Source organism: Astyanax mexicanus, chromosome 11 (genome assembly GCF_023375975.1).
Source record: "Astyanax mexicanus isolate ESR-SI-001 chromosome 11, AstMex3_surface, whole genome shotgun sequence".
Lineage (NCBI taxonomy): Eukaryota > Metazoa > Chordata > Actinopteri > Characiformes > Acestrorhamphidae > Astyanax > Astyanax mexicanus.
In genome coordinates, this window is record NC_064418.1 from 43,146,870 (window position 1) to 43,172,196 (window position 25,327).

The window sequence follows — 25,327 nt, forward strand, 5'->3', positions numbered from 1 at the left end:
TTTTTTTTTTACAATTAAAACCATTTTTAATTAAAAAAAAAATCAGTGGTGGAAGCCTGTATAAAATCCCTATCAGAAAGGGTCGTCATCCTCCTCTGTCAGATCAATCTGTGGCTGTGGGGTGAGTGGAGAAGGAGGATATGGACATATCGGGCCTCCGTAAGACATGCTGGGGGGTGTGGAGGGCAGGGCAGGAAAGGAACAGAAGGAGCTCGTGCTTGGAGTTTGGGGTGAGTATGATGAATATGTGTTTGGTGTGTGTGCAAAATAGTCTTCACTCAGGTCCTCCGATGTGGCTGATGATTTGGTCGTGTCCAGGAATGCATCTTCTTCATAATCCGCTCGCAGCCCGTACTGTGCATGGCTCTGCGTCTCAGAGGCAGTGACGTGGGAACCGTTACGCAGGAACTCAGCAAACCTGGATGAGGAAAAATCGACACAGCTCAAGTTTAAGGTTATTTTCATGTTAGAGAGTTTGAAACAGTGTTCATACACATTTCAGCATTTGCTGACTAGCTGATGAGGTGGAGCTGTATTACTGAATTCTACATCTACAGCTCTGGAAAAAAATAAGAAACCACTTTAGTTTCTGAATCAGTTTCTCTGATTTTGCTATTTAAAGGTAAATGTTTGAATAAAATGAACATTGTTGTATTTTCTATAAACTACAGGCAACATTTCTCCCAAATTTGAAATAAAAATACTGTTATTCAGAGCATTTATTTGCAGAAAATGAGAAAAGTTCATATTCATAAAGTTTTAAGAGTTCAGAAATAAAAATTTGTGGAATAACCCTAGTTTTTAATCACAGTTTTTATGCATCTTAGCATGCTCTCCTCCACAGACTTACACACTGCTTTTGGATACCTTTATGCTGCTTTACTCCTGGTGCAAAAATTTAAGCAGTTCAGTTTGGTTTGATGGCTTGTGATCATCCATCTTCCTCTTGATTATATTCCAGAGGTTTTCAATTTGGTAAAATCAAAGAAACTCAACAATTTCAAGTGTTATCTTATTTTTGTCCAGAGCTGTATATAATTTAAGTGTTCTTCTGTCCACTTTATCAAAGTAATATAGTGCAATAAGTAGTATTCAGAGACCAGATTGGCAAAGACACAGATGTCATTTCCCCATTACTGTGAATAAAGCACTAACATGACTGTGAATCTGCTATTTAAAATGTGAAAACAAGGGCCACAAGTATAGGTGATAAAAATCCCTTTTTCTCCGCAGTAATTTATTTTTTTTTACATTTGGACAAATTTGAGGGCTTTGGAGACTGCTACAGGACACATAGAGAAGCTGCTGGTCCACTTTTACTCCACTTAATACAGTATTTTAGATCATTAAGTGAACTTTCATGCAAATTCTGCATGTTTGAAAATAGACATAAAAACTAGACCGCCATAACAAAACAAAAGATTTGAAGGACATGAAATGTTTGATTGTATTCATTAAAATATGGATCTTAAATTTTCCTTTTAGGAAAGTGCAGATTTTATATTCATTATATTTTGAGTTGCAGATTAACATAAATTTTAAAACATTTTTATTACAAAAATTTCAGAGAGAAAATAAAATTTATCAAACATAAAACCTTTATATGTTATGCTTAAAATGTTATTATTCCACAGTGCTATTTAAAAATCTCATTTGTTTATAATATTTTTATATTTATATATCTCTGAACGGGTTTTGTTGGCAGTGATTTCAAGAAAGTTAGAAAAAGAAAAGAAAAAAAAATAAATGAGTTTGAAATTCCCACATTCCCTCATATATTTCACACAAAGCCGAAAGCTTCTGCAGACATTACCTTTGTGGATATCGCAGTTTTAGAACAGTGTCCCATGCAGGGAAGCCGGGATTGTTACAGTATTTCCTCAGCTCCTCCAGGGAAGCTTTAGTGTGTCGCTCTCCTTGTTCCCGGTACTCCTCTTCTGTCAGCAGCCTGGTTTTGGGACGCTTCCTGCTCCGGAGGAGACCCAGAGCTGACAGCAGCCAACAGGTTTGTCTGGAAACAGCAGTACAAATGTTTAGTGAATAGACCCTGAAATTCTCAGATTAAATTACAGTAAAATGTTATCAGTTATCAACTCAGAATTGGTCATTTTGTTCTTTTTCCATTAATTATCTTGTATAAAGGCTAGACAATCATTTTTGCTAGGTACCTGCTACCAACAAATCAATATGTAACCCTATCTACTGTTTTTTTCTAGTTTAGTCTTTAAATCTATATTTATAGTTACAAACCTAATTGTGTTATGGCCAGACTGCATCTAAATACTGTCACTTTAAAAAATAGGACACCTAAAAACCCTTTTTAAAGATATTTGCACAAAATAAATAAATACTAAAAAGCTGAGGTAATAAAATTTAACATTTACAACTAAAATGTCCTAACGTTTTACATTTTCAAGTTATATTAGCTCCATCTCGAATACTGATCGAATTACCAAACAAAAAGTTTCTAGAGTGGAGAACGTTTGAGATAATAAATATACTTCTGTCATTCAGGCATGGGACATTTAATACAGTTATAATATAATACAGTTAAATCCTCAGTACCTCCATATCCCCACCAGGATAGCCAACACCAGAGGCAGGACCTTAAAGGAGAGCAGTGTGGCCAGCAGCATCCAGGAGATAGGACCGTAGGTGACCCCGTGGCAGGCCACTACCCCGGCTACAGCCTGCAGAAGCCAGGTCATCAGGTTTAGTGTACGCTTGTTGGTAATTGGGCCGAGTTTGTAGCAGAAAACAAAGCTGATGAAGCCTGACAGCAGCAGATAGCCTGTGGGAAAGGACAGATGATGTAATGTTAGTATCATCATGTTCAGCATTAAGTAGCTGTGTTGCATGAACCACAAAGGTCTGAAGAAACTTTATATGATGTTTAAAAAAACCTCTAACAAGCACAGTTCTAGGTGCAAGGTGCAACGTGATGTTCATTGCTATCTTGCAACCTGCCAACAGTTTATTTTCAGTCCTTGTGCCTGCACCGTTTACATAGCAATGATACTTATGAATGTATCTACACCAATGGGCGTGGTGGTCTGGAGTATTGCTATTGTGGCAGAAAACACTGGTGAGCCACTGACTGAAAACACCCTAGGAAGATGTCAACAGTCAGATGTTCATTGATAGCTTGGCAGTAAATTTTAAATAAAGGCTTGTACACACCCGTCTGTTATGCACACATGGACAAGCATCAGTCCACAAATCCATAATCTGTGCCTGTTGAAAGCTATGCAAACTTTTACGTCAACAATAAACAGAAAGAACAACCATAAACAAGCAGGTCAGTTTCCTCTGCTAAGAAGCGTTGGACACGTCCAGGTAGTTGCACCCCTGAAATAGCAATCCGGTAAAATCAGAGCGCACCTGGCTTTTAAAGGGAATTAGTTAAAATAATTAGTGCATGTCTTTTGCACATTTTGAGCTGAGCAAGGTGTACTTTTACTGTCTGTACGATAGCAAGGACACACTAACGCCCTAAATCAAGTTGCGGAGTTGACCGCTCATCCATAGATTGCTAAAATAGGGCCCTGTGTGTCCAAATGTTTGTGGACATCCCTTGTAATGAATGCTTTTACCTTCTCTATGTTGCACTCAATGCTGACACAGATTTACAAATGCACACATAAAGCTTGTCAGAGCTGTGGAGCAGCTCAAAAACCTTTTTACTTTTTTTATTCATTTATTTATTTATTTATTTATTTATAAAACTGTGAACTTTACACACTCATTCACTTTACCAGCCTTAAGCTATATACCATATTTGCACTACTGTTATACGGGTTCTATTTATACTGTCATTTCATCTCAATCACCATCAATATTGCACTATTGTCTTCCGTCTTCCGTTTGTCTATTGTGTCTTGTTGTATTGTACATGTAGTGTCTCCCACTCTTTTTATTTATATCTTATTTCTTTTTATTTCTATTTATATATCTTATTTCACCCCCACCACTACTGCACCTTGTTTCTGTCTCATGTATGTCTATTTGTGTCCCTGCTGTATTGTACCCATAGTGTCTCCCATTCTCTCTTTTATTATATCTATTATCTGTACCTGCTTTAAAACTTGGGAAGGAGAGTAACGTAATTTCAATCCTCTGTATGTCCTGTACATATGCAGTATTCACAATAAAACTACTTGACTTGGCTATTTTTTTTCCACTTTGACACAATGCAAATCTGGCAGTTGTTCTTTATTTTGTATCAAAATTTCATGATGAATGATCAAATAGAAATGCTGCAAAATAACGTGGAATCAAATATTTTTTATTTATTTTTACACTGTCTTCCATGTAAAGGTAATAATGTGTTTGTGTTTATGATTTGTGTATAATTCAAAGGGTATGTTCAAAGTGGTGCTGATTTAGATATCCCTCATAAACTTACTATTCTACTTCCTCTCTCCTCACAAACTTGGCTAATTTACCTCTGGAGGAGTGTGAGTCGTTCTTTAAAAGAAAGGGCTGCTCTACACTGAAAAAAGTGGCGAGTGCTGACATGAACAGGGATGTGCTGTCATCGCTCTTCTCTCTCACCGAAACTAACAAATAATCATAACGTTATCTGTTCTCACAGCAGCAAGAGCATGAGGAAGACTGAAGAGCAATTCCTGTGTTCCAGAGGTGTAGAAATGAGGAAGAAAAAGGGAAGAGAGACATTTGGGCTGTAATCCTCCCCAAGCCTTTTTGTTCCAAGCATAGAAATCAATGTTCCAGCAGCATTGCTCTGTCTCTCTCTTAATCCTAATATGCCTGTGGTTCTTGCCATTTACATATTGATGCGAACCCAGCGAGAGCTTTAAAAACAGGCAAATTGATTTGGCAGTGAATAGAGTCTATTGAGCAGTCAAGAGGGAGTCACTCCAGTGTTCAAACACTTGGCCTCACATAATGACACTAACCAAGCCAGGATGTAGAAGGTAAATGCAAAGAGCTCTAGCTTTTCACTGTGGCACGTTGTATTGGGTTGAGTATTTTTTCTTTCCGCCTGAAAAGAGCTTTTCTCTGGATAATATCTCCTAATATCTGTCTAAATGGTGTAGTAAAAATCTTTACACACACGGTCTAATACACTGCTCTGGATAAAGACTACCTGAAATAAACATTATTACATTGATTTGCTTTTTAAACATCATGGTGTTCATGGTGTGTTGCTTCCATATACTATAAATACAGTCTATTTATTATTATTTATTAACATAACTATATGTGCTAAGCTAAATTCTATGACGTATGAAAAAATATTTTACGCAATTCTTATATGACTGCTTGGACAGTTGTGTTGGTACGAGTGGATCAGATACAGCAGTGCTGCTGGAGTTTTTAAACACCTAATTGTCCTAAGAGTCCTGTGGCCACTGATGAAAGACTATTGGATGACCAACACTGTAAACTGTGCAGCAACAGATTCAGAGCTTCTGTCTTTGACTTTACTTCATCTACACGGTGGAGCAGCTGTAGGTAAGAGTGTGTAATACTAGAGTGGTGGACTGTGAGAGATTAAACACAGTGTTTAAAAACTCCAGCAGCACTGCTGCTGTATCTGAGCCAGTCACTGTACCATCAGCACAACACACACTAACACCTCATACACCACCACCATGCTAATCAGTGCTAATCAGACAAACAAAAGGAGAATAATCTGTAATTACAGAACAGAACTACAAAGTGCTCCAATATGGTTAATAAGTATAAAAATGTAATGTTGAGTGTAGAAATAAGGTGGTTTAAAAGAAGTGTCCAGATTAATAGATACTTTATTGATCCCGAAGGAAATTTAGCAAAAGTTCCTGTTGGCTCAGATCAGATAATATATCCACAATCATGGTTAAGGAACAAAAAAGCAGCTAAACCTAACTTTCAGTATGAAACAAGATGTTGATAGTTGTGTTTAATTGTAAAGTGTTAAAAGTGTCCTTCTGCTAAAATCCAATTTTTCTTGTTCTTTGTGAAATACAATAGGTCTCTCTGTTGTCACCGTGCTGTTAGCCAATCAGAGGCGATATGCTTAAATGTATAACTATTCATGAGCAAGAGCCGAAATCTTATCGTTTTTTTTTGTTGTCCACTCCTCCACCGGACTAAAGCAGCGTTATACCTGATCACCGGAGCCTTTTTTTTTCTTTCCACAAAAAAACAGCTCACATGGCTTTTATTCATACTAGAGACCACAACTAGACATTTTATAATGAATGACAAAAACGATGGAACGGGACCTTTAAGTGACAAGGCACACAATAAACAAAGACTCACAATAAATCACTAAATAAAGCTACTGGACTATTATATGATTATATAATTAAATAAAAAAACTGTATTTCTATACAAAATATCTAATATAATAGATGTTAAAATATATTTTTTTCCACAAAATATCTTATTATTTAGGCCCTAATAGATATCTGAGGTACCTGTTGTTTATGTGGTGTATAAAAGAGTTGCATGCCTTAGGCTGTGGGAAATTGCTGCATAGATTTGGGTGTGGTTGACCTTCTCACCTGAAACCAGTTCAGCAGCTTATGATGTTGTTTGATGATCCCTATGGATCCATCTACGTAATACTCCTGCAGTAATTCTAGCTCTGTGCGTGTTTTGGGAGTGCCTTGTGTTCAACAGGTTCTGTACAGAATCTGAACAGGTCTGACGCTGTGAGATCACTCTCATCCCCTTTCAATGATTTCTCCCTGCAGCTCCATTAACTCATTATTACTGCACTTACTCTGAGCTAGAAGCCAATTTTGCCGCTTCTATGATTGACTCCTACTCTAAATGAAGGCATGTATTTACTGAATACCACTGTTCACCAGAGACCATCTGTCTGAACAAAAACATCTCATTTAAAAAGGAGAAAAAAAGAAATGAAAGACTGTTTAATGAAGCAAAACCGGTGCGGTTAATAATGATAAATATGAATCTGCAGAAAACAGCAGCGTGCAGTAATTTTTATATATTTGAAAGGCTCATATTTACAAGGCTCATATGTATACGGCATTCATTACTCGGTCTAACAGTGCATTTCTAAAGATTAAAGTGTTAAATAAGTCTAATCTGAATGTGTTTTTTTATGGCAATGCTATAAAAACAACACATTTACAGTAACATCTACATATCTAATAGTATCTGCCTATTCAGTAAATATCAGATTAGTTCTCTAATCTGTTAATGTTACAAATAGTGTTTCAGCAGTGCTTGGCTTTTTAAAGATTAACAAAACAAGGTAATCAGGAATAAATATAATTTTACTGGACTTTTAAAACTTAAAATCTCAGAAACACTCTATTGCTATTTGAGGCTTGTTTTTATGTATAGGCCTGTAACAAAAACTATAGTATTTTTGGATTATTTATTGTCTCAGAAATTGCAAAAATAATAATATTCTCAGTTTAAGACCATTTAGTGTCACTGATATCATGATAAAATAATAGCATAATAATGCAATTAAACCCTTTTAAAGATGAATTAACTTTTGTTTAGACACTAGACTATAAAAAAGTTTATATATCCTGAATAAATAAAACATAAGTAGGGCAAAAAAATATATTTTGACATTGAGTGTGTGTGTGTTAAATGCAGAATTCCAGCTGAAGTAAACAATGACAATTAACTTTTATTCAGAGCTTCTCATTTTCTGTATGTTTTACCATACACTTACAAAATTAATGTAATAGTTCTGTTACACACTAGCTAGCTTTCAGAATTAGGGGACAATGTTTTTCTGATTAACTTGCACTACATGATTAATCAGAGAATTTCAAGCAAATCTAATATCTGACTTTTAAATGTATTAAGATAAAAGTGAAAATGTCTTTGTAGATGTGTAAATAAAAAGGAACTATATAAAGAAAAACAATCATAAAGGAAGGGTCACTTACCCAGGAGCTCTTTCCAGTAAAGCTTCATAATCTCTTCCCCATTATTCATCAACTTCTGGATGCCCAGGTAGGACAGACCAGAGCCAGCTCCAAACAACACCAGGAAAAGTCCTCGCTGTAACACAAGAACATCACAGAGTGGATACATAATTATTTATTGTTTCACTACAATATACTGCTATGATTATATAAATGGTGATGTACAATATGGTCAAATTTGGACTGTGTTGAGCTCTATCATTCCAAATAACACAGTTCCACTGTGCACAGGCCTGGCAAAAAAAATCTATAATATTAGCAGTACTTCTCTACAGGGTCTAGATAAGTTGTGTATTTGCACAAATCAGCAAAGGATGCAACTTAAAGTAGCTGAATGTACTTATTAGAATGGGTGTACACAACATTTGGACATATAGTGTTGCATAACTACTGGCAACAAACACGACACACAACAAAAAAAATACATAAACACTTTACTGATTTGTTTATTTCTCACCTTTGGAACAAAGTTTTTCAGGACTAAAAGCAGAAAGACTAAAATGGAGGCCATTCCCAGTGAAATCCCTGAGATGTAGAAAAACAATGAGCTCCTGAAAGAAAGACATAAGAACAGAGTGTTTAACCCATCAGATTTTTTCACATCCAAATATTACAAAAAGGGATCCCAAGGCAATGTTGGATGATTGAAAAGTAGAACATGAAGAAAAGTAAACATTTAATTTCATTCTAGGAATAGGTGATATGGTAAAAATCTTTTTTATACACATTACTTATCTTGATACATATAATTACAGAAGCATCCAAATTAATCTGTAGTGACAGCTCTTTAAAAACTACCATTCAAATTTTACTTCATACTCAGTACAGTGATTTTAATTCCAAATATCCTGTCCTTTTTCCATTTAAACAGGACCTATAACACGCCATGATATTCTCAATATGCTCAAAAAAGCATACTGTCGACTTGATAAGACAATTTGTCATTATATCATCATAAAATATCATCATATTTCACAAGGAAGTGGCTTCAAGTGGCACCCCCAACAATAATCCACTGGATGGAAAAGAGATTTAGCAAATGGATTGTATGACCCTAACTTTGAGACTGCAGAAAGTAATATGCACGGACTCTGGAGGAAATGGTATCTTTTTCTTAATAATGTAGATCAATAAGCCTGAAGGTAGATGTTATGTGACCTCTCTCTTTTTTTTTGGAATAATCTGTTGTAGAGTATGCCTGCTTGTTCTTTTAAAGTGCCAATAAAAATAAAGTACAAAAAAAAATATTATATTGCCCACCTCTATTTCATACTTACACATTATAACACAATATAAACTATATAACAGATCTTTTTTTTTAATGTAAAACCAACTGCCAGCTGCTGCTTACCTACATATAGCTCCAGCGAAATAGAAGAGCATAAGCCCACTGACAAAAAGCAAAAAGCGCATCCAGTTGAACCCTGAAATTGAAATAAATGAATATGATTTACTTTGATCATTCAGAGACACAAAAACAGGTTCAGCTGGACTGTGTCACAATCAACAAGCTTCACAGTGCAGAACTTTCACTAACTGAGGGTTCGTCTGTCAGCTGTCGGAATCTGTGTAGTCATCCAGGTTTTTGTTGTCTTCATTTTGTCTTGTATTTCTCATCAACTCAAGTAGAATTTAATCTCCCTCAAGAGCAGAGTGAGAGAGAGGGAACCAGGAGGTTCTTCCTCCCCTGACTGATTCTATTTAATTAGCTGGAGCACAAAAAAGACACTTAAGAGGAACAGCCCCAATAGACTTTTGTTTTTCTACATAGAACAGCATTTTTAGCTTAAAACTAATACAATATATCACTCATATAAGCATAGTGGAAGCAAAATGTACTAGTGTGCAGTTCTGGATGCAGCCTTTATGTTTCTTTAAGTGAGAAGAATGTCTTATGGTACTAAACTTGTATTTTAAACAATTTTCTTGTTAAAATAGTCTTAAAGACCTACATCTGTAAATGTTTGTAGGATTAAAATAAAAATCTTATTTTACTTTATGTATAGACGTATAGCTACAGATGTTCATGCTTACTTTGGTTGTAGACATAAAGGTTATATTCTGCACTGGCTCTGGGAGATTTCGTCATGAAGTAAACATCTTCTTCAACAAGTGGGATGTCCAGCACCTTCTCCTTGTGTGTAGTGGAGGGCCAGAAGGGTTCGATCACACATGTTGCAAGTGTTATAAGATTTTTGAAGGGATCCTGGCAGTTTTTGGCCTCCATCGGATACACAACATGTACATCATCTGCACTTGCCACGCGGACCTACAAGAGGTGGGAAAACACAGCTGTATTGGACCTACTTTCATTTATAACAGGTGCAGCGGTGTGTTGTACAATCAAAGACAGATAAGCAACAACCTACTCCACTTTAGGGTAAAAAGTAGGACACACGCAACAACAGTTTTATACTTACAACATAAATGAAACTAAACAGTTGTGCATAAATACATGCTCTTCTCCTACTTAAACTAAAATTATATTATTTGTTCATTGACGATGTCACACTAAAACCTGTTGTGACCAGGTGAGAGTTTAGGTTCAGGTCTGCTCACTGTATGGGGTGGAAATGATATGAATATTTGAATTATTATTTTATAGAGCACTGAACTTTGACTCTTCCATAGTAAAACATTCACCTTTTCACTATTCACCACTTCTTGGTTAATTGGACCTTGGTCTTTGGGATTATTTATTTATTTATAGTCCTAATGGAAAGTGAAATTCTTTCCAAGCTTTAGTTTTAAGCAGACTGAAAAATAGGTTATTTTAGGGTGCTTTCATTTCTACCACGTTTGTTCCGGAATAGGCATTATATTATTATTATCAATTATATTGTACAATATATAGGCAAAACTTCATTTTTTAAAAAAGGCAAAAAAAAATCTCTTCAATATTGTAAATTCTGTTTCTTAGCAAGAAAAGCCATAACTCATTGCAATAACAAAATTGTAATTATTTATGGAACAGCACTCTAAATACAATGTTGCAATTAGGGATGGACCGATTAGGAAATTCTGTTCCGATGTTGATATCACACATGAATATATCTGCCTGTGTTGATAACGATATAGACATTTAAAACTTAGAGAGACTAGACACCTGGTAAAACTTTAGAAACAAATGCAACATTTATTTTCCATACACTGGTTCATCTGCCTCTGGTTTAAGTGGCTGAAAAGAGGACACTGCTCAAACTGCTGTCTATTATGGACAAAAGAGGCAAGTTCAGTGGCAGGTTGCTGTCCCAGAGCTGCTCTACAGAAAGACTGAGAAAATCCCTTGTTCCAAGAGCCATCAGGCTCTTCAACTCCCCCCAGTGTGGCCGGAGGAGAGAGGAAAACAGCCGAGGACGGAATCTCAAATGCAATTAAGATCATTAGTGTGCTTTTTAAACTGCAGTATGAAACCAAAACTAACTGGACCAACTGCCTACAATATAACAAACACACAAACCATAGCTTAGACTTTGATCCGGGCATGTAAAAAAGCCCATACTCTATCTGCCTGTATTTTGCATCTGTCTGTTCTTTAGTTTTAACAAGATGTCCAGTTCCAAATAAAAAATAAAACATTAGGGGGCTTTCATTTAGACAAAACATATTTTTTTTAAAGATAATTCACAGTTACTCATAGGTGTCCATGTTTGGCCAGTGTAAACATGGAGCTTCCATAAAACAAGGGTTGAATACTAATTCCAGTATTTAGTATTTCCCAACCCTACATGAATTTGTAATATATACAAATCTGATGACTTTTAAAGGGGAGGAAAACTATTCAAGTACCTGGAATGTGGACCACATGTCTTTCCATTTAATTCCTCCAGTTGTGTAGCAAAAACATCGACTTCCATAATACCTCGAGACGTAGTCTCCCTTCACATAAGTGCAATCTGTGGGAAGAGAAATCCTTCTCATGTTATATCATGTTTTCCCATTCATTAGAACCTTAGCACAGAACCGACTGGCTGGATTTTTCTAAATCATCACAAATAGAATCACACTTAACACACTCTCTCTTTATTAAATCCAGATATTTGTTTTTGAATAGGCAATGTATTACTTGTTTACCTAATAAACTTTAATAAACTGTTGGTACAGTTTTAAAATATGTTGTAATGCAGTTTAATAAACAGCTAATTTAATAAAAACACAGTATTTAATTAATCAGATATCATTCCTTCAATCTAATATATAAGGGTAATTAAATTAGTTTTCTGTGTACATCTGAGCATAAGCTACTTTTTTCCACCGTTTAACTAATATATATTAACCCCAATATGCTTTTTTGACACATATTTTTATTGCAAGATTTAGCCATAGCCATATACAAAAAAAATCATTTTTTTATTATTATCTAACAAAAGAGTAAGGGGAAAAATTATAAATAAATAAGCAGGGAGTATTTTGTGCATTTTAACACAGTGTACAGTTCAGCAAATGAAGAAGGGCATAAACCCCAAAGGATTCAATCACAAAACCAAGATATCACATAAACAAAGTCTTTCAAGTCAACCCAGCCAAATTTCAGGCCAGATTTTAAGTCATGAGATCAATTTACAGGCTCTCATTACCTAAATAGTCTAAGTATGGGTCATATATTTTGAAGAATAAATTAAAAAAGTATATATATATATAAAAAGGTGTGTCTTTTACAGCAGTGGAGAATGCTTCAAACGGAATACTACTTGTTATAGATTGTTCCTTATTAAACACATAATTAAAGTGTGATTTTAAGAACTTTTAACCTAAATTAGGGCTATTTCCTCAAACACTGGTGTGTCAGCTGATTACTGATAGTCATCAGTAAGATAACAAACGCCAGCTAAATCACAAAATGTGTTTTTTACTGGTCTGGGGATCTGTGTTAACATAAACTATAGACATGAGAGTCAGGGTTTGTTCAGAACTCGTTAAATAAAGTGTATCGTTGTTGTTTATTTACAGAGCATTAGCTAGAACGCTAACTGTAACTTAGCTGTTATGGAGAGTGTTATGGGGTGATCTTAATCTTCTTAAATGTGGGTTAACACAGCTAGCTAGAGTTATCTACACATATTAGAGCTTTTTCATAGTTATAATTAACCAATATCTGAGCTCTAGCTAGGTTAAATATCTCTGTTTGGAACTAAACATATAAAACTAGCTCTCAGTTAGCTTAGCGAGCTAGCTAAGCTATATCACTGTTATATTACTTAGCTTCGCGGCTAACTAATACCCAGTTTTAGTGTTTTACCTGCGTACGAATACCGACCGTTTCCTTCAGCGAGAGAGATAAAATAATAAACGCCGAATAAACAGAGGACATATGAAAGTGTAGCCTTCATGGTAAGTATTTAGATAATATAGTGAGCTAAAGCTAGCTAGTTAAGCTTTAATGTAAGCAGCAGCAGTACAGTATTGAGTGTTATGTTGTGTTATGCTAAGCTAAGCTAAGCTAAGCTAAGCTTCCACTTTCAAATTTCGGTGTTTTGCCAGGCCACAGGCATCACTAACACACCCAGATAACTCGTCCTCTTTATTTTTATCACACACGGTATTTACCCGGCAATAAAGTGTCAATTTGGCTGCTTACGTTTACTCATAAACCCATTTAATTCTACATTAAATAAGCTTTTAAAAATACAAGTTTATAACTGTGTGCTTTTACCTCCATCAACACAAATATTTGAGTACACTCCATTAGTATAGTCTAAACTAGTGGTTAAACTGTAGAGAGCAGAAAGCTTTAAAAACAAACAAACATCTTACCCACGTTTTAGAGGACCTACAAGCTCTGAAAACAATAAGAGGCCACTTAAAAATTATGAGTTTCTTTGATTTTACCAAATTGAAATCCTCTGCAATATAATCAAGAGGAAGATGGATGATCACAAGCCCTCAAACCAAGCTGAACTGCTTGATGTTTTGCATCAGGATTAAAGGCATAAAGTTATCCAAAAGCAGTGTGTAAGACTGGTGGAGGAGAAAATGGCAATACGCATGAAAATTGTAATTAAAACTAAGTTTATTCCACCAAATATTGATTTCTGAACTCTTAAAACTTTATGAATATGAACTTGTTTTCTTTGCATTATTTGAGGTCTGAAAGATCTGGATCTTTTTTATTATTTCAGCCATTTCTCATTTTCTGCTAATAAATGCTCTAAATTACATATTTTGATTTGGAATTTGGGACAAATGTTGTCCGTAGTTTATAGAATAAAACAACAATGTTTATTTTACTCAAACATATACCTATAAATAGCAAAATTAGAGAAACTGATTCAGAAACTGAAGTGGTCTCTTATTTTTTTCTGGAGCTATATAATAATATATATAATAGCATTATTATAGATATAATTCACTTTAGTTTACTGTACAGCCTTGTGTGAATAAAGATAAGCACAGTTAGGAGGGTTTCTTTTAAAGTGCACAGCAACAAAGCAAAATCTTAGATACAAAAATAACTACAAAAACTTACCAATTTAAGTTTTCAAGGCAATAAACTTATTTTTTTCTCTTATTAAAAATGTTGTCTTACTAAGCATTGTAAGTGTGCTTCTTTGCTTATTTTAGGAATGATTATCTTAAAATCACCTTATTTTAAGTACGTTGAACTCATTAAAACATTCTTGGGTTTAAATTTAAAATCTTAAAATCAGGTATTTTTGCTTGATTTAAAGGAGAAATCCGATTAAGTTAATTCTGAGGGCTCTGACAAGCTTTTTACACTCTACTGTTCTTGTGGTAATTTGAATCTAAGACCACATAAGGTTTGGAGGTCTGTAGTGATTGACTCACTACAGTTGGTAAGCTACCTGCCTTCAGCTAGCCTCATGTGGCTTATTGCAATCAAATCCGAATAAGTAAAAAAAAGGACTAGCTCTGTCACGATAATTAGTGATTATCAATTTATCACACATAAATTGAACGTAACTTTAATTATTGTGCTGCCATTAAAATTACTCTTAGTGTTTATTTAGAGAAAAGAGCCAATTAACATTAATGAGAGCCAGTATGTCGACTTTAAACACAGTGGTTTTATTTTATTTGTGTTTTATTTATGTAGAATATTTTAACATATTTATATTCCAGCTTCAATCTCTAGATGTTCACCACACTTTAAGAGTTTTATTCTATTATTTTGCTGTAATATTATTATTATTGTTATTATTATTATTATTATTATTATTATTATTATTATTATTATTATTATTATTATATTACTGGCAAAAGAAGAAGCACAGGTATCTGTAAACCTCTGGACATATGATGTTGATGCATCTGCTACAGTTTCTCATCTGCAGTTTTTTTTTTCTTTTTTCTTTTTTTTTCCATCTTCCTGCTCAATCTTTCCAGATGAAGGCTTTCTTTGTCAATATGAGTCCGTTTATCAGAGCTCTCCAAATGTCTGCTGTTGTTTGAGTAGAGTGTGCAGTGGTAAAACATCAAAGCGGGTCTAGCATAAGGCTTTGTACTCTACATTTTTGATCTCATCATGAAACCCTGATGAGTGTCTGTTTGTCTTTTTCTGTCTTTCTATTTGTCCTTCTCTCTCTCTCTCTCTCTCTCTCTCTCTCTCTCTTTCTCTCTCTCTATTTCACCGAGCACACTCAGGCAGAGACACAGTGAAGCCAGGGGAAAACGTGAAAACCAAAAACTTTGCAAAGGCCTTATGAAAATGTCATCTCACTGCAGCGCTCGCCCTTTGAAATGGAAGGGGGATTTTTGTGGTGGGCGTATGCGCAGCAGGCGGCTGCTTTCTCATTTCTCTAGGATGCTGAGACGACAGCAGCTTTTTCCTGACAGGCACACCCACGCCGGGCTGAGGCCTACTGTCACAGACGCTCTCTTGCACACTGCAGAGCTCACAGTACTGCAGATGCTACTGTTTAAGTTTTAAACATTCACGCTCCATCGGCTCTGAACGCCGGAGCTCTGCTGCTCTGGTTCGGCCTGGAACGAGGAATGCGTTGCTCAGCTTTTCATAAAAAGATCGACCTGAGATTACACTCCTGTAGCCTATCTCTCCTGTTAGACGTTTTTTGCTGGGGTGTTGTCAGGACAGCTTTACCGCATTAACCAGCCGGAGGATTTAAAAACTGAGCCCTGAAGCAACTTCTTAAAATGACAATGGCATGTAAAGATCCTAAGCAAACATGCAGCAACTCGTTCTTAGTTTATTGACACATGTTGCAGTTTGCTGGCATTCATGTGTTGAGTATATTGCTGCAGTCCAATTAAAAAAATATACATGTCCATTTTTTCTGTTTTTTGGTTTTTCAGTCATTTCGTTTGAAAATACATTTAAATTTAATGAAAAAACATTTAGCTCACAATTGTATCCTAACTGACATACCAGGTAATTTTTGTTACAGAGGAGGACCAGTGTAATATGGAGTCTTGGAGTCTTGCCCAAGGACTCTTATTGGGGTAGTGCAGAATTCAGTCACCCAGACCAGGAACTAAACCCTAGTCTCTCACATCATGTGGCTGCTCACTGGTAGGTAGTGGTGTTATCCACTGCACCACACTATTCACCAAGAACTGCTTTGTACCTTGTTTAAATAATTTTGAATGAATAGGCCAGTAGAAATGCTCTAAAATACTCTGAATAAACATCCTTTTTTTTTACAATAACTTCCAAAAATAGTTAAGCACAATATGCCATTTTCTGTAAAGTCACCAATTTTGGAGATGTTTTTTTGTTTTTTTTATTGGACAGCGACCAATGAAATGCACTGTGAGATCTGAAGTCAAGTTTCTTGTGGGTATGTTTGCATACTTGGTAAAGAAATACATTTTTACAGAAATATTAATGTAATGTAATGTAATGTTTATTATGCAAAACATGGATGCTATGGTTTAATTAATATCTGTTCTATAAAATAAATGATAATTGTCCTCCATGTTTTTTTTTTTTTAGATTTGCAGCCAGAGATTATGCAGTAGAGACCAGAAGAGGAGGAGCCAGACCCACCTTCTTATTTGGAAGACCTGCCCCTCTCTCCCAGACCAGGCGTCTCAGACTTCCTTTATTGAGTTTTCAAGCACAGTAAAAAGCAGAGTGGGTTTCTTCACTAACAACTCAGTTTGTCAGGTAAGTGTAAATAATGTAAAGTAAAAGTAATAAAGTAAAAGCTCATGCAGCTCATTGATGTTCCACTGCAACTCAGCTACTCCCTGTAGACAGAAACGCTTTATTCCTAAGTGTAACTCTGCCCTTTTAGGATATAACAAAATGATGGATGGGGTGGAAAGACAGTTTAGAATTGAAAAATGGCATGAAACAAATGGCTGTTTTTTATTAAAACATATGGGGTTGGGTAAAGTAACGTGTCATACTGCAACCAGCCATCGGATTGCTGGGCTGATCTGTTTTCCAGCACTTTTTTAGTAATTCTGCTGCAGAAATTAAGCCCAATTAGATTTTTTTCCTATCATATCAGTATTTATTTATGTCATGCAACATTGTATGTGTATTGGCTTTAAATATGAATGCTGTTCAATTAGTGCTTCAGTTGTGAATTTCCATATACATAAATCCTCAATTACGTTTATCAATCGCTTATGTATTTCAATATGAATTGAGTTGAAAAGACTATAAAAATAACTTGAAAGAACAATAAATCAGCAACTGACAACAGTGCACAAGTTATATAATATTCTCTATTTTTATTAGCATAAGCAAAAAAAAAAAATCAAAACATATGAAAGAATCTTTAAGATGATGTTTACTCTGCAATATTTGGAATATCCAGCTGGGGATTTTATTTTGTAAAGTATTACTTCCACCCAGCCAGGGGCCTCAGTTCCTCCCAGCATGGGTCTTCTGTCAAATCAGGGGCTTTGTCTAAAAAAATCTACAGCTAGACGCCTCTCTGTGTATGTGTGTGAACATAACTTCAGCTGATATTAGTAGCACGGTTGTGTATGAGTCTAATAAGGGCTTTCAGCAGAACTATAATCACATAACTGTCATCTGTCTTAAACTGGATGGCTTCCGGCTTTCTTTTTTCTTGCTTGCCTCAAAATAAATAATAATAACAAACATGCGTTGACGTCTGCGGGCCTGAGCATTTTTAGTGCTGCAGAGCCAGTGGAGAACAGCATTATGAAAAACAGTCATTATGGCAGTTAGAGGAAGGCTTTGTGGTTTTTCGTTTGAGGTACAAAAAGTCCCATTAATCGAAAAGTTACGATTGTCAGGCAGTGTTTGCCCCGCTGCGTGCGTCTTACAGTAGAGCTCTAACTGGAACATCACATCTTGATAGACATTAAAGAAAAGTGGTGGTTAAGGAGGTTAAAGAACTGCTGGAAGTTCCAAAATCCTCTATTGTTGTTGATAATGCAAGTTTGTAGGGCCTTGTAGGCGGAGAAGGTTCAAGTCTGTACGATCATGATCTTTCCCATTTGGGCTGCACACTTGTAGACTGTTTGTCGCAAAAACACCACAGCATTCTTCTTTTTTAATGGATTTAGCAGAAGCGCTAGGCCAGATGAGGCTTCTGAAAGGCCGGTTTAATAAGAGCTATAGGCGGTTTTATAGCCACACGCTTGATGCTGGTTCATTTACTACTGTCTTATTGAAACTTTGTTAAAACAATCAAGTTTAGTGTAATACTTTTAAGGCATAAAATCCTTTGCATATTCTAACTCTGAAAAGCTGAAAAACAGCATGGTCAGCTTAAGCTGGTTTAGCTGGTTAAGCTGGTTGACTAGCCTAGGCTTTGACCTGCATAAAATATGCTTTTGTCTGAGTTTGATGCTTTAGCTGGTCTTTAAGTATGGTATTTATGGCACTATGTCGAAGCTTGACAGCCAATATGACCAAGAAGGCCAAGGTGGCATGACTGACAAGTAGGCCTGTCACTATAATTAAAAAAAATAATGGATGATATAACTCTGAAAAAAATAAGAGACCACTTAGAAATAATGAGTTTCTTTGATTTTACCAAATTGAAAACCTCTGAAATATAATCAAGATAAAGAAGGATGATCACAAGCCATCAAACCAAACTGAACTGCTTGAACTGCAAAAGCAGTGTGTAAGACTGGTGGAGGAGAGCATGTCTGGAAAAATGATGCCCTGGAAAAAAATTAAGAGATCACTTCACTGCTTTTGGATAACTTTATGCCACTCCTGCTGCTTGTGATCATCCATCTTCCTCTTGATTATATTCCAGAGGTTTTCAATTTGGTAAAATCAAAGAAACTCATCATTTTAAGTGGTCACTTATTTTTTTCCAGGGCTGTATATAGTAAAAGAAGCTAGGGTTTTACAGACTTTCAGCTTAGAACTCTCTGCACAAATCCTTTCCTCCCATAAACCAGTTCCAAGCCTGCATTACAGTAACCCCTGCAAGTCACAGACAAGGAGCAGAGCTTCAAATGTGGGACTGAGCATTGCAGAGTTGGCTCTGAGGACACAGACGCCTCTCCACAAGAGAGAGAGGGACTTTTGTGCTTTTGTGATCAGTGGGCTCAAATCTGACGCCCACAGAGGCGCTCCTCTAAAGCCCATCCTACAGCCCAGAGTGCTCGCTCGCACAGCCTCAACAGGGAGCCAGCCTTCAGGGCCCTTTTAGCTGTAAGGGGCTTTTAGCTTTTAGTGACCTATTGCTGAGCCACGACCCTCATGTGTGGGCCTGGAGTTCAGCCCCCGCTTTCCGCTCAGCATGGGCCGTCAATCAGACGTACTGTACGTGATTAAGTGTTACGCTACATTTTTATTTGTATGTATATTATATGTCTAAATGTTTGTGGATACCCTTTCTTGTCTAATTCCTGTGGAGAAATATTATACAATAGAAAAAGGCTCTCTGGAGCATCTATTGGCACCATACAGTTGGCACAATTGCCAAGTGTGGGCTGGAGGGGTGTAAAGCCCCCCAGTATTGAGCCATGGAGCATTGGATCTGTGTTCTCTGGAATGATGGAGTGCCATCCATTATTTTTGGGATGATTCGGGGTTTTGGGGATAATGAGATGCTTGGTAATCATCCAACATCTTGACCTCACTAATGCTCTTAGAGATAGATAGATAGATAGATAGATAGATAGATAGATAGATAGATAGATAGATAGATAGATAGATAGATAGATAGATAGATAGATAGATAGATAGATAGATAGATAGATAGATAGATAGATAGATAGATGTAAATGTAATCAAATCCTCACAGCATTACTACAAAATCTAGTAGAAAGTCTTCTCTGGACAGTAGAGACAGTTACACCAACAAACAGAGCACAATCTCTTTCTAATAACCATGTTATCTGAAGAAAAACTAAATGAGCAGATTTCCAATGCTTTATTGTATATTGTTGTCCAATCAAAAAAAAAAAAACGTGTATATTCATTTTTGTCCATTTTTGGCTTCTCAATCATTTGACCCAAGTAGCTGCTCTGTACATTGTAGAAAATGTTCTGTACAAACGGACCAATGGAAATGCTCTAAACGTATTTGGAAAAACAAATGTTTTAGATTGTCTTCTATTGAAAATTTAAAAAATAAAAAAAAATTGCCTTCTCCTGTAAAGTATATGTTGTGGAGATACTGTACATGTTTCTCATTGAACAACAATACAATGGTTTAACTAACAAAAACTTAAACACATAACCTATATATGTTTTTGTCCATACAGTGTACAGATATATATTAGATTTTGTATTTAATTTTCATGCAGTCTGGATTATTTATTATTTTGAATCTGTTCAAACATGATGAGACGAGACACTATATCTTTAACAATATATATTTTAAATTTTGTATGTAAAATATATGATTCAAAATATTGCAATGCAAAACAGTAAGTAATTTAAAATATGTTTTAAGTAATTATCTTGTAATTCTGTATGATTTATCATATTCAGTAAAATACAGAACAATATGTAAATACTGCAGCTGCTTTTACCATAACCTAACAACTTTACTCCTGTATGATCTCGCATGAGTCTCTTCAGAGCATAGAACTAATGTCAGAATCCTCCCAGTGAAGGGTCTGTATTCTATACAGACCTGGCAACCTATGATCGAATCTTAATGTGTTTCCTCTGCGTGTATCTGCGATTCCGCATCGCGAATGCAGTTTAAACCGTGAAGGGAGGAATGTGTGGGTGGGAACGTGAGGCTCGGTGCACCATGCGATTAACAGAATATCGAACAACGTGTTAAAGTAAAAAAAAACAGAGATGCAGGTGTGTGTGTGTGTGTGTATGGCTCAATTGACCAGAAGATCACTGCTTTTTATATGCAGCCATAATGATCAAACATTTGTTTTGGTTACCTGTGCATAAGTCTTACCGAGACACATTTAACAACTATTTAACAAACGATATTGAACAAATATTGTGATGTTTTAAGATTGTGAGATCTCATCAACCCCCCAGAACCTATTAATCATCAGTAGAAATAGAATAAAAAAAAACATGCTTCCATGCCAAGTTTTCACACCTTACACAACAATCATCCAATGAGAAAAATCCTTCACAATGAGAATAGGCATGTCTATAGTGACTATTTTTTATTTATTTCAGTATTTAGGTGCTTTTTTTAGTCGCATACATGGGCCTTGCTGCAAGCAATTCAACACATAAATGTCCCTGACTTACTGTGCCTTACAACACATAAAAGACTTTATTTCTGGAAGCTGGAAAATTACCTTTTTTGCACGTTCTTCTTTTTTTTTTCAGGGTTGTTTGTGAAGTTTGTTCCGTTCTTGTTTCCTAAAGGGGGGTTGTTGCTGCTGCGAGGTTGCAGAGAGAGGGAGAGAGAGAGACAGAGAGAGGGAGAGAGAGAGACAGAGAGAGGGAGGGAGAGAGACAGAGAGAGGGAGGGAGAGGCAGCCTAGTGATTGACATGAGCAGTGAGCTAAAAGAAAAAAAAAACGTTGAGTTGAGGCTGAGTCTCTGTGTAGGTGGGCGGATGAGCGGGGGGGACCAATCCTCAGCAGAGCCTGTTTATAATTGCCGTCTGGTAAACATCAAACATGAAAAGGCTCGATTCTTTCTTAAGATAGTGAGCGTTTCAGGAAAAAAAAAAATCAATCCGTGTGTGATTTGATATTTCTGCTCATGCAGAGTTATATGCAGGAGTTGTTCGTGCTCTGAGGTCATACTGTTGCTGTGGCACTCTATCTCTTCTCTCTCTCTCTCTCTCTCTCTCTCTCTCTTTGTTTCTGCATCATTTCTTAATAAATTTCCCACTCAAAGAATCTGTTCACACCTTTGTCGTGACTGACCGTGGCTTGGTTGTGGCTGCAGAAGGACCTGTGTTAGAGTGAGTGAGTGAGTGAGTGAGTAAGGCTGGAGAAAAAGACATGGTTTAAATTCACTGCATGGCATAAAAGCGTGCTTGCATTTTTCTTTTGAGGGGCTTTAATTGTTCTAAATAACCCGAATAAAGCTATCATGGCCTTTAGAGCCTGTATATGGACTGTCTACTATGTTTAAACCAGGTTCAGACCCAGAAAAAAGGTATTGTGCAAAATGTTAGTGTTTAATGTCTCACTTTCTTAATGTTAAATCACAGTTTTTAATCAAAGTTTTCATGCATCTGGGCATGATTTCCTCCACCAGTCTTACACACTGCTTTTGGATAACTTCATGCCTTTACTCCTGGTGCAAAAAATCAAGCAGTTCAGCTTGGTTTGGTATCTTCCTCTTGATTATATTTCAGAGGTTTTTTAAGTTTTTGATTCGGTTTTGTCTGAGACGACAAATTGCCTGCGTCGGATCCGAATTTCAATCTTGCGAATTACAAAGGTCCATGCAGTATGACATTATGGCAGTAATTTGATGCTGTGTGCCCGTTCAATGAAAAGACTATCATGTTAGAATTTTTTGTCATTTATTGCATAGTTTGACATGCTCCGCTGCCGCTGACCAATAGCCATGATTGTCAGATTCTTTGCTCCTCCCCCGCGATGACCTACAAACTCATGTTGGGTTGTGGACAATGATTGGTCGGTGACTAACTTGTAGAGTTGCCAGTTCCCCGAGTAAAACACGATACGAAGACGACTGCCTAATCTGATGTAGTGAACATCATGAGAGACAATAATGTTGCGTAGTGTCAGCTTGGCATTAAAGAAACTACAAAGATATTAAGGAGTCTTCTTTTGCTATTGTATTTTCTTTCCTCTAGGTCAAAGTTGTTGCAATACATGCAGCTCACAGCAAACAGCACAAAGGAACATGGGGGAAAAAAAACATTTTCGTCAGCATCTGCGGCAACATCTCAGGCCTTCTCCGGTCAGCTAATAATGGTCACTCAATCAGGTCACAAGACAGACATGTTCTTCACCAAAGATCTTCCCTTAATGAATCCCTTCTAAAGTCGCTCTCTCGCTCGCTCTCTCGCTCTCTGGACCAGCGTCGATTGGTGGGCTGATGGCTCCTCATTAGCCTCGCCGTGCAGGAAATGGAGGGTGGGCGGCAATCAGACTCTGCCAGTGGTGGGAGACCCACCCACACGAGCAGCTCCACTAGAGGCCCGGAGATGTGATTACAGCTCATTACCGTGGTGCGTGCGCAGGAGGTGGGAGGGACACCGGTCATTATGGCGCTCAGATGTAGGCGGTGCCCCGAAACACACAGGAAGCTGTGGGCAGCGCATACGCCTAAGCTGCAACCCTGGAGTCCTTCAGGAGGCATATTGAATGTGGAGCTCCACTCCAGGGAGCTGGCAGTGCATAATTACTTGGACTCGCAACACAGAGCTTGGTGCACAGAGCGGTGGCACTTCGCCTTTGACTGGGTTATTAGAGGACTCTCATTCTAATATCAGCCGTGGCCTCCGAGCACCTACACATTAAACCACGGACTAATCCAGCGCTCACAAGATTAGAGCATTGTTTCCAGTACTGTGAGGCAGTGTGAGAAGACAAGACAGGAGCTGCCAAGATTAAAGCTCAGGTTATAGTTCAGATAAAGCACATTGGTCAAATTTACTGATATGGATAAATTACAAATATTAAACTAATGAAGATTTGTTTAATTTTGTCATTTTAATGGTTCAGGGTCATTCTTAAGTTGACCGGTTCACTGGTAAAGGTGGGAATCACAAGCCATCTCTTCATGATATTATAATATTGTGTGATAATAAAAATATCGATATTTAATGCAACATAGCGATATGATACAACATGATCAAAACAATATGATACAGGTGCATATAAAAAAATTATAAAATACCATTGAAAAGGTTATTGATATCAATAATTCAGCTTAAAATGTGAAACTCATATATTATATAGATGTATTACACACAGAGTGATCTATTTTAAGCATTTAGTATTTCTTTTATTGTTGATGATTATGGTTTAGAGCCAATGAAAACCCAAAAATCAGTGTCTCAGAAAGACCAATTGGTACTTTTGGCAGTGTGGGCAGTGTGCCAAGTCCTGCTGGAAAATGAAATCCCCATCTCCATAAAAGTTGTCATCAGCAGAGGGAAGCATGAAGTGCTATAAGGTTTTGCTGTAATAAAACACAGTGGATCAACACCAGCAGATGACATGTCTCTCCAAACCATCACTGATTGGTGGAAACTTCACACTAGATCTCAAGCAGTTTGGACTGTGTGTCTCTCCACTCTTCCTCCAGACTCTGCTCCCTTGATTTACAAATGAAATACAAAACTTACTGATGTTTTATGATGAATTACAGTGAAATTTACAGTTTCATTGTAAATGTTGGCTTTAATCTCAAACCATGTAACAATCAATGTGTTGAGTAACTTCAAAGACAGTTACCGTCGTAGTTTATCACACAATGTTCTGTAAAAAAGAACATAATAATGAAAAAGAACATAAAATTAATAGCAGTACATCACTGTCAGCAAGTCTAGCGCAAAATGAAAAGGCAGTGTGGTTTAAGATACTATTCCTACCAGTCCTTTAAAATGTGGTCTAATCCCTGTAGGAATCGCTCTCGCTCTAGCGTGGTGGGTGCATGCTAATGATAAATTTGGCAGTGAAATATTGCATAAATGAGTTGCCAGCTTTAAAGTAGGCCAATGTGTCATACAACTGAACACCACTGAAGTGAGTGATAGCAGAAATATTTCACTGGTTTGGATCAACTCTGGTGTGTATCTCTGTAACCCTGTTGGAAAACACTGTCGTGATGTTTAAGTGAATATGTTGGCGAAAAATATATTTTGCTGCAAAACTCGGCGTGCGATTATGTCTCAGGCAGACGTTTAAATTATTAAATTTGGCATTAGATTAGGCACTGATTTTTACCACAAGACAGCATAAAGGTGCTTCCCTCACTGCCTAATAGAAAGACTCTCAGTGGATAATTTTGGGTAGTGTACCTCCTGGTGAGAGATCACTGACCTGCTGGACATACTGTACCTCTACAATATACTTAAAGGCATTTTGTCTAGTTGACAAAGACTTTGAGA

General features: G+C 36.7%; 1 protein-coding gene and 1 long non-coding RNA gene across 2 annotated transcripts; one reads left to right on the forward strand and one right to left on the reverse strand.

Annotated features, from left to right (window-relative positions):
• nemp2 (nuclear envelope integral membrane protein 2) lies at nt 1-13,379 on the reverse strand. The gene is made up of 9 exons (XM_022680098.2): nt 13,168-13,379; nt 11,718-11,824; nt 9,963-10,197; nt 9,280-9,352; nt 8,386-8,479; nt 7,890-8,004; nt 2,566-2,791; nt 1,814-2,011; nt 1-418 (listed from the first exon to the last, which is right to left on the reverse strand). Exons 1-9 carry the CDS (start codon nt 13,256-13,258, stop codon nt 73-75), a joined length of 1,485 nt encoding a protein of 494 aa, XP_022535819.2. The 5' UTR covers nt 13,259-13,379; the 3' UTR covers nt 1-72.
• Nucleotides 13,171-23,908, forward strand: LOC111194856 (uncharacterized). The gene is made up of 5 exons (XR_002651306.2): nt 13,171-13,259; nt 16,292-16,416; nt 16,639-16,684; nt 16,840-17,013; nt 23,063-23,908. It is a non-coding gene; the product is annotated as an uncharacterized LOC111194856 (long non-coding RNA).
• Nucleotides 23,909-25,327: the final 1,419 nt, after the last annotated feature.

Excerpts from the sequence above, each read along its gene's own strand:
- nemp2 (XM_022680098.2), bottom strand. The coding sequence starts at position 13,258 with ATGAAGGCTACACTTTCATATGTCCTCTGTTTATTCGGCGTTTATTAT. Across the intron at positions 8,480-9,279 it reads TTCGCTGGAGCTATATGTAG|GAGCTCATTGTTTTTCTACA; the intron begins GTAAGCAGCAGC and ends TCTTTCTTTCAG. Across the intron at positions 2,012-2,565 it reads ATCCTGGTGGGGATATGGAG|ACAAACCTGTTGGCTGCTGT; the intron begins GTACTGAGGATT and ends TGCTGTTTCCAG.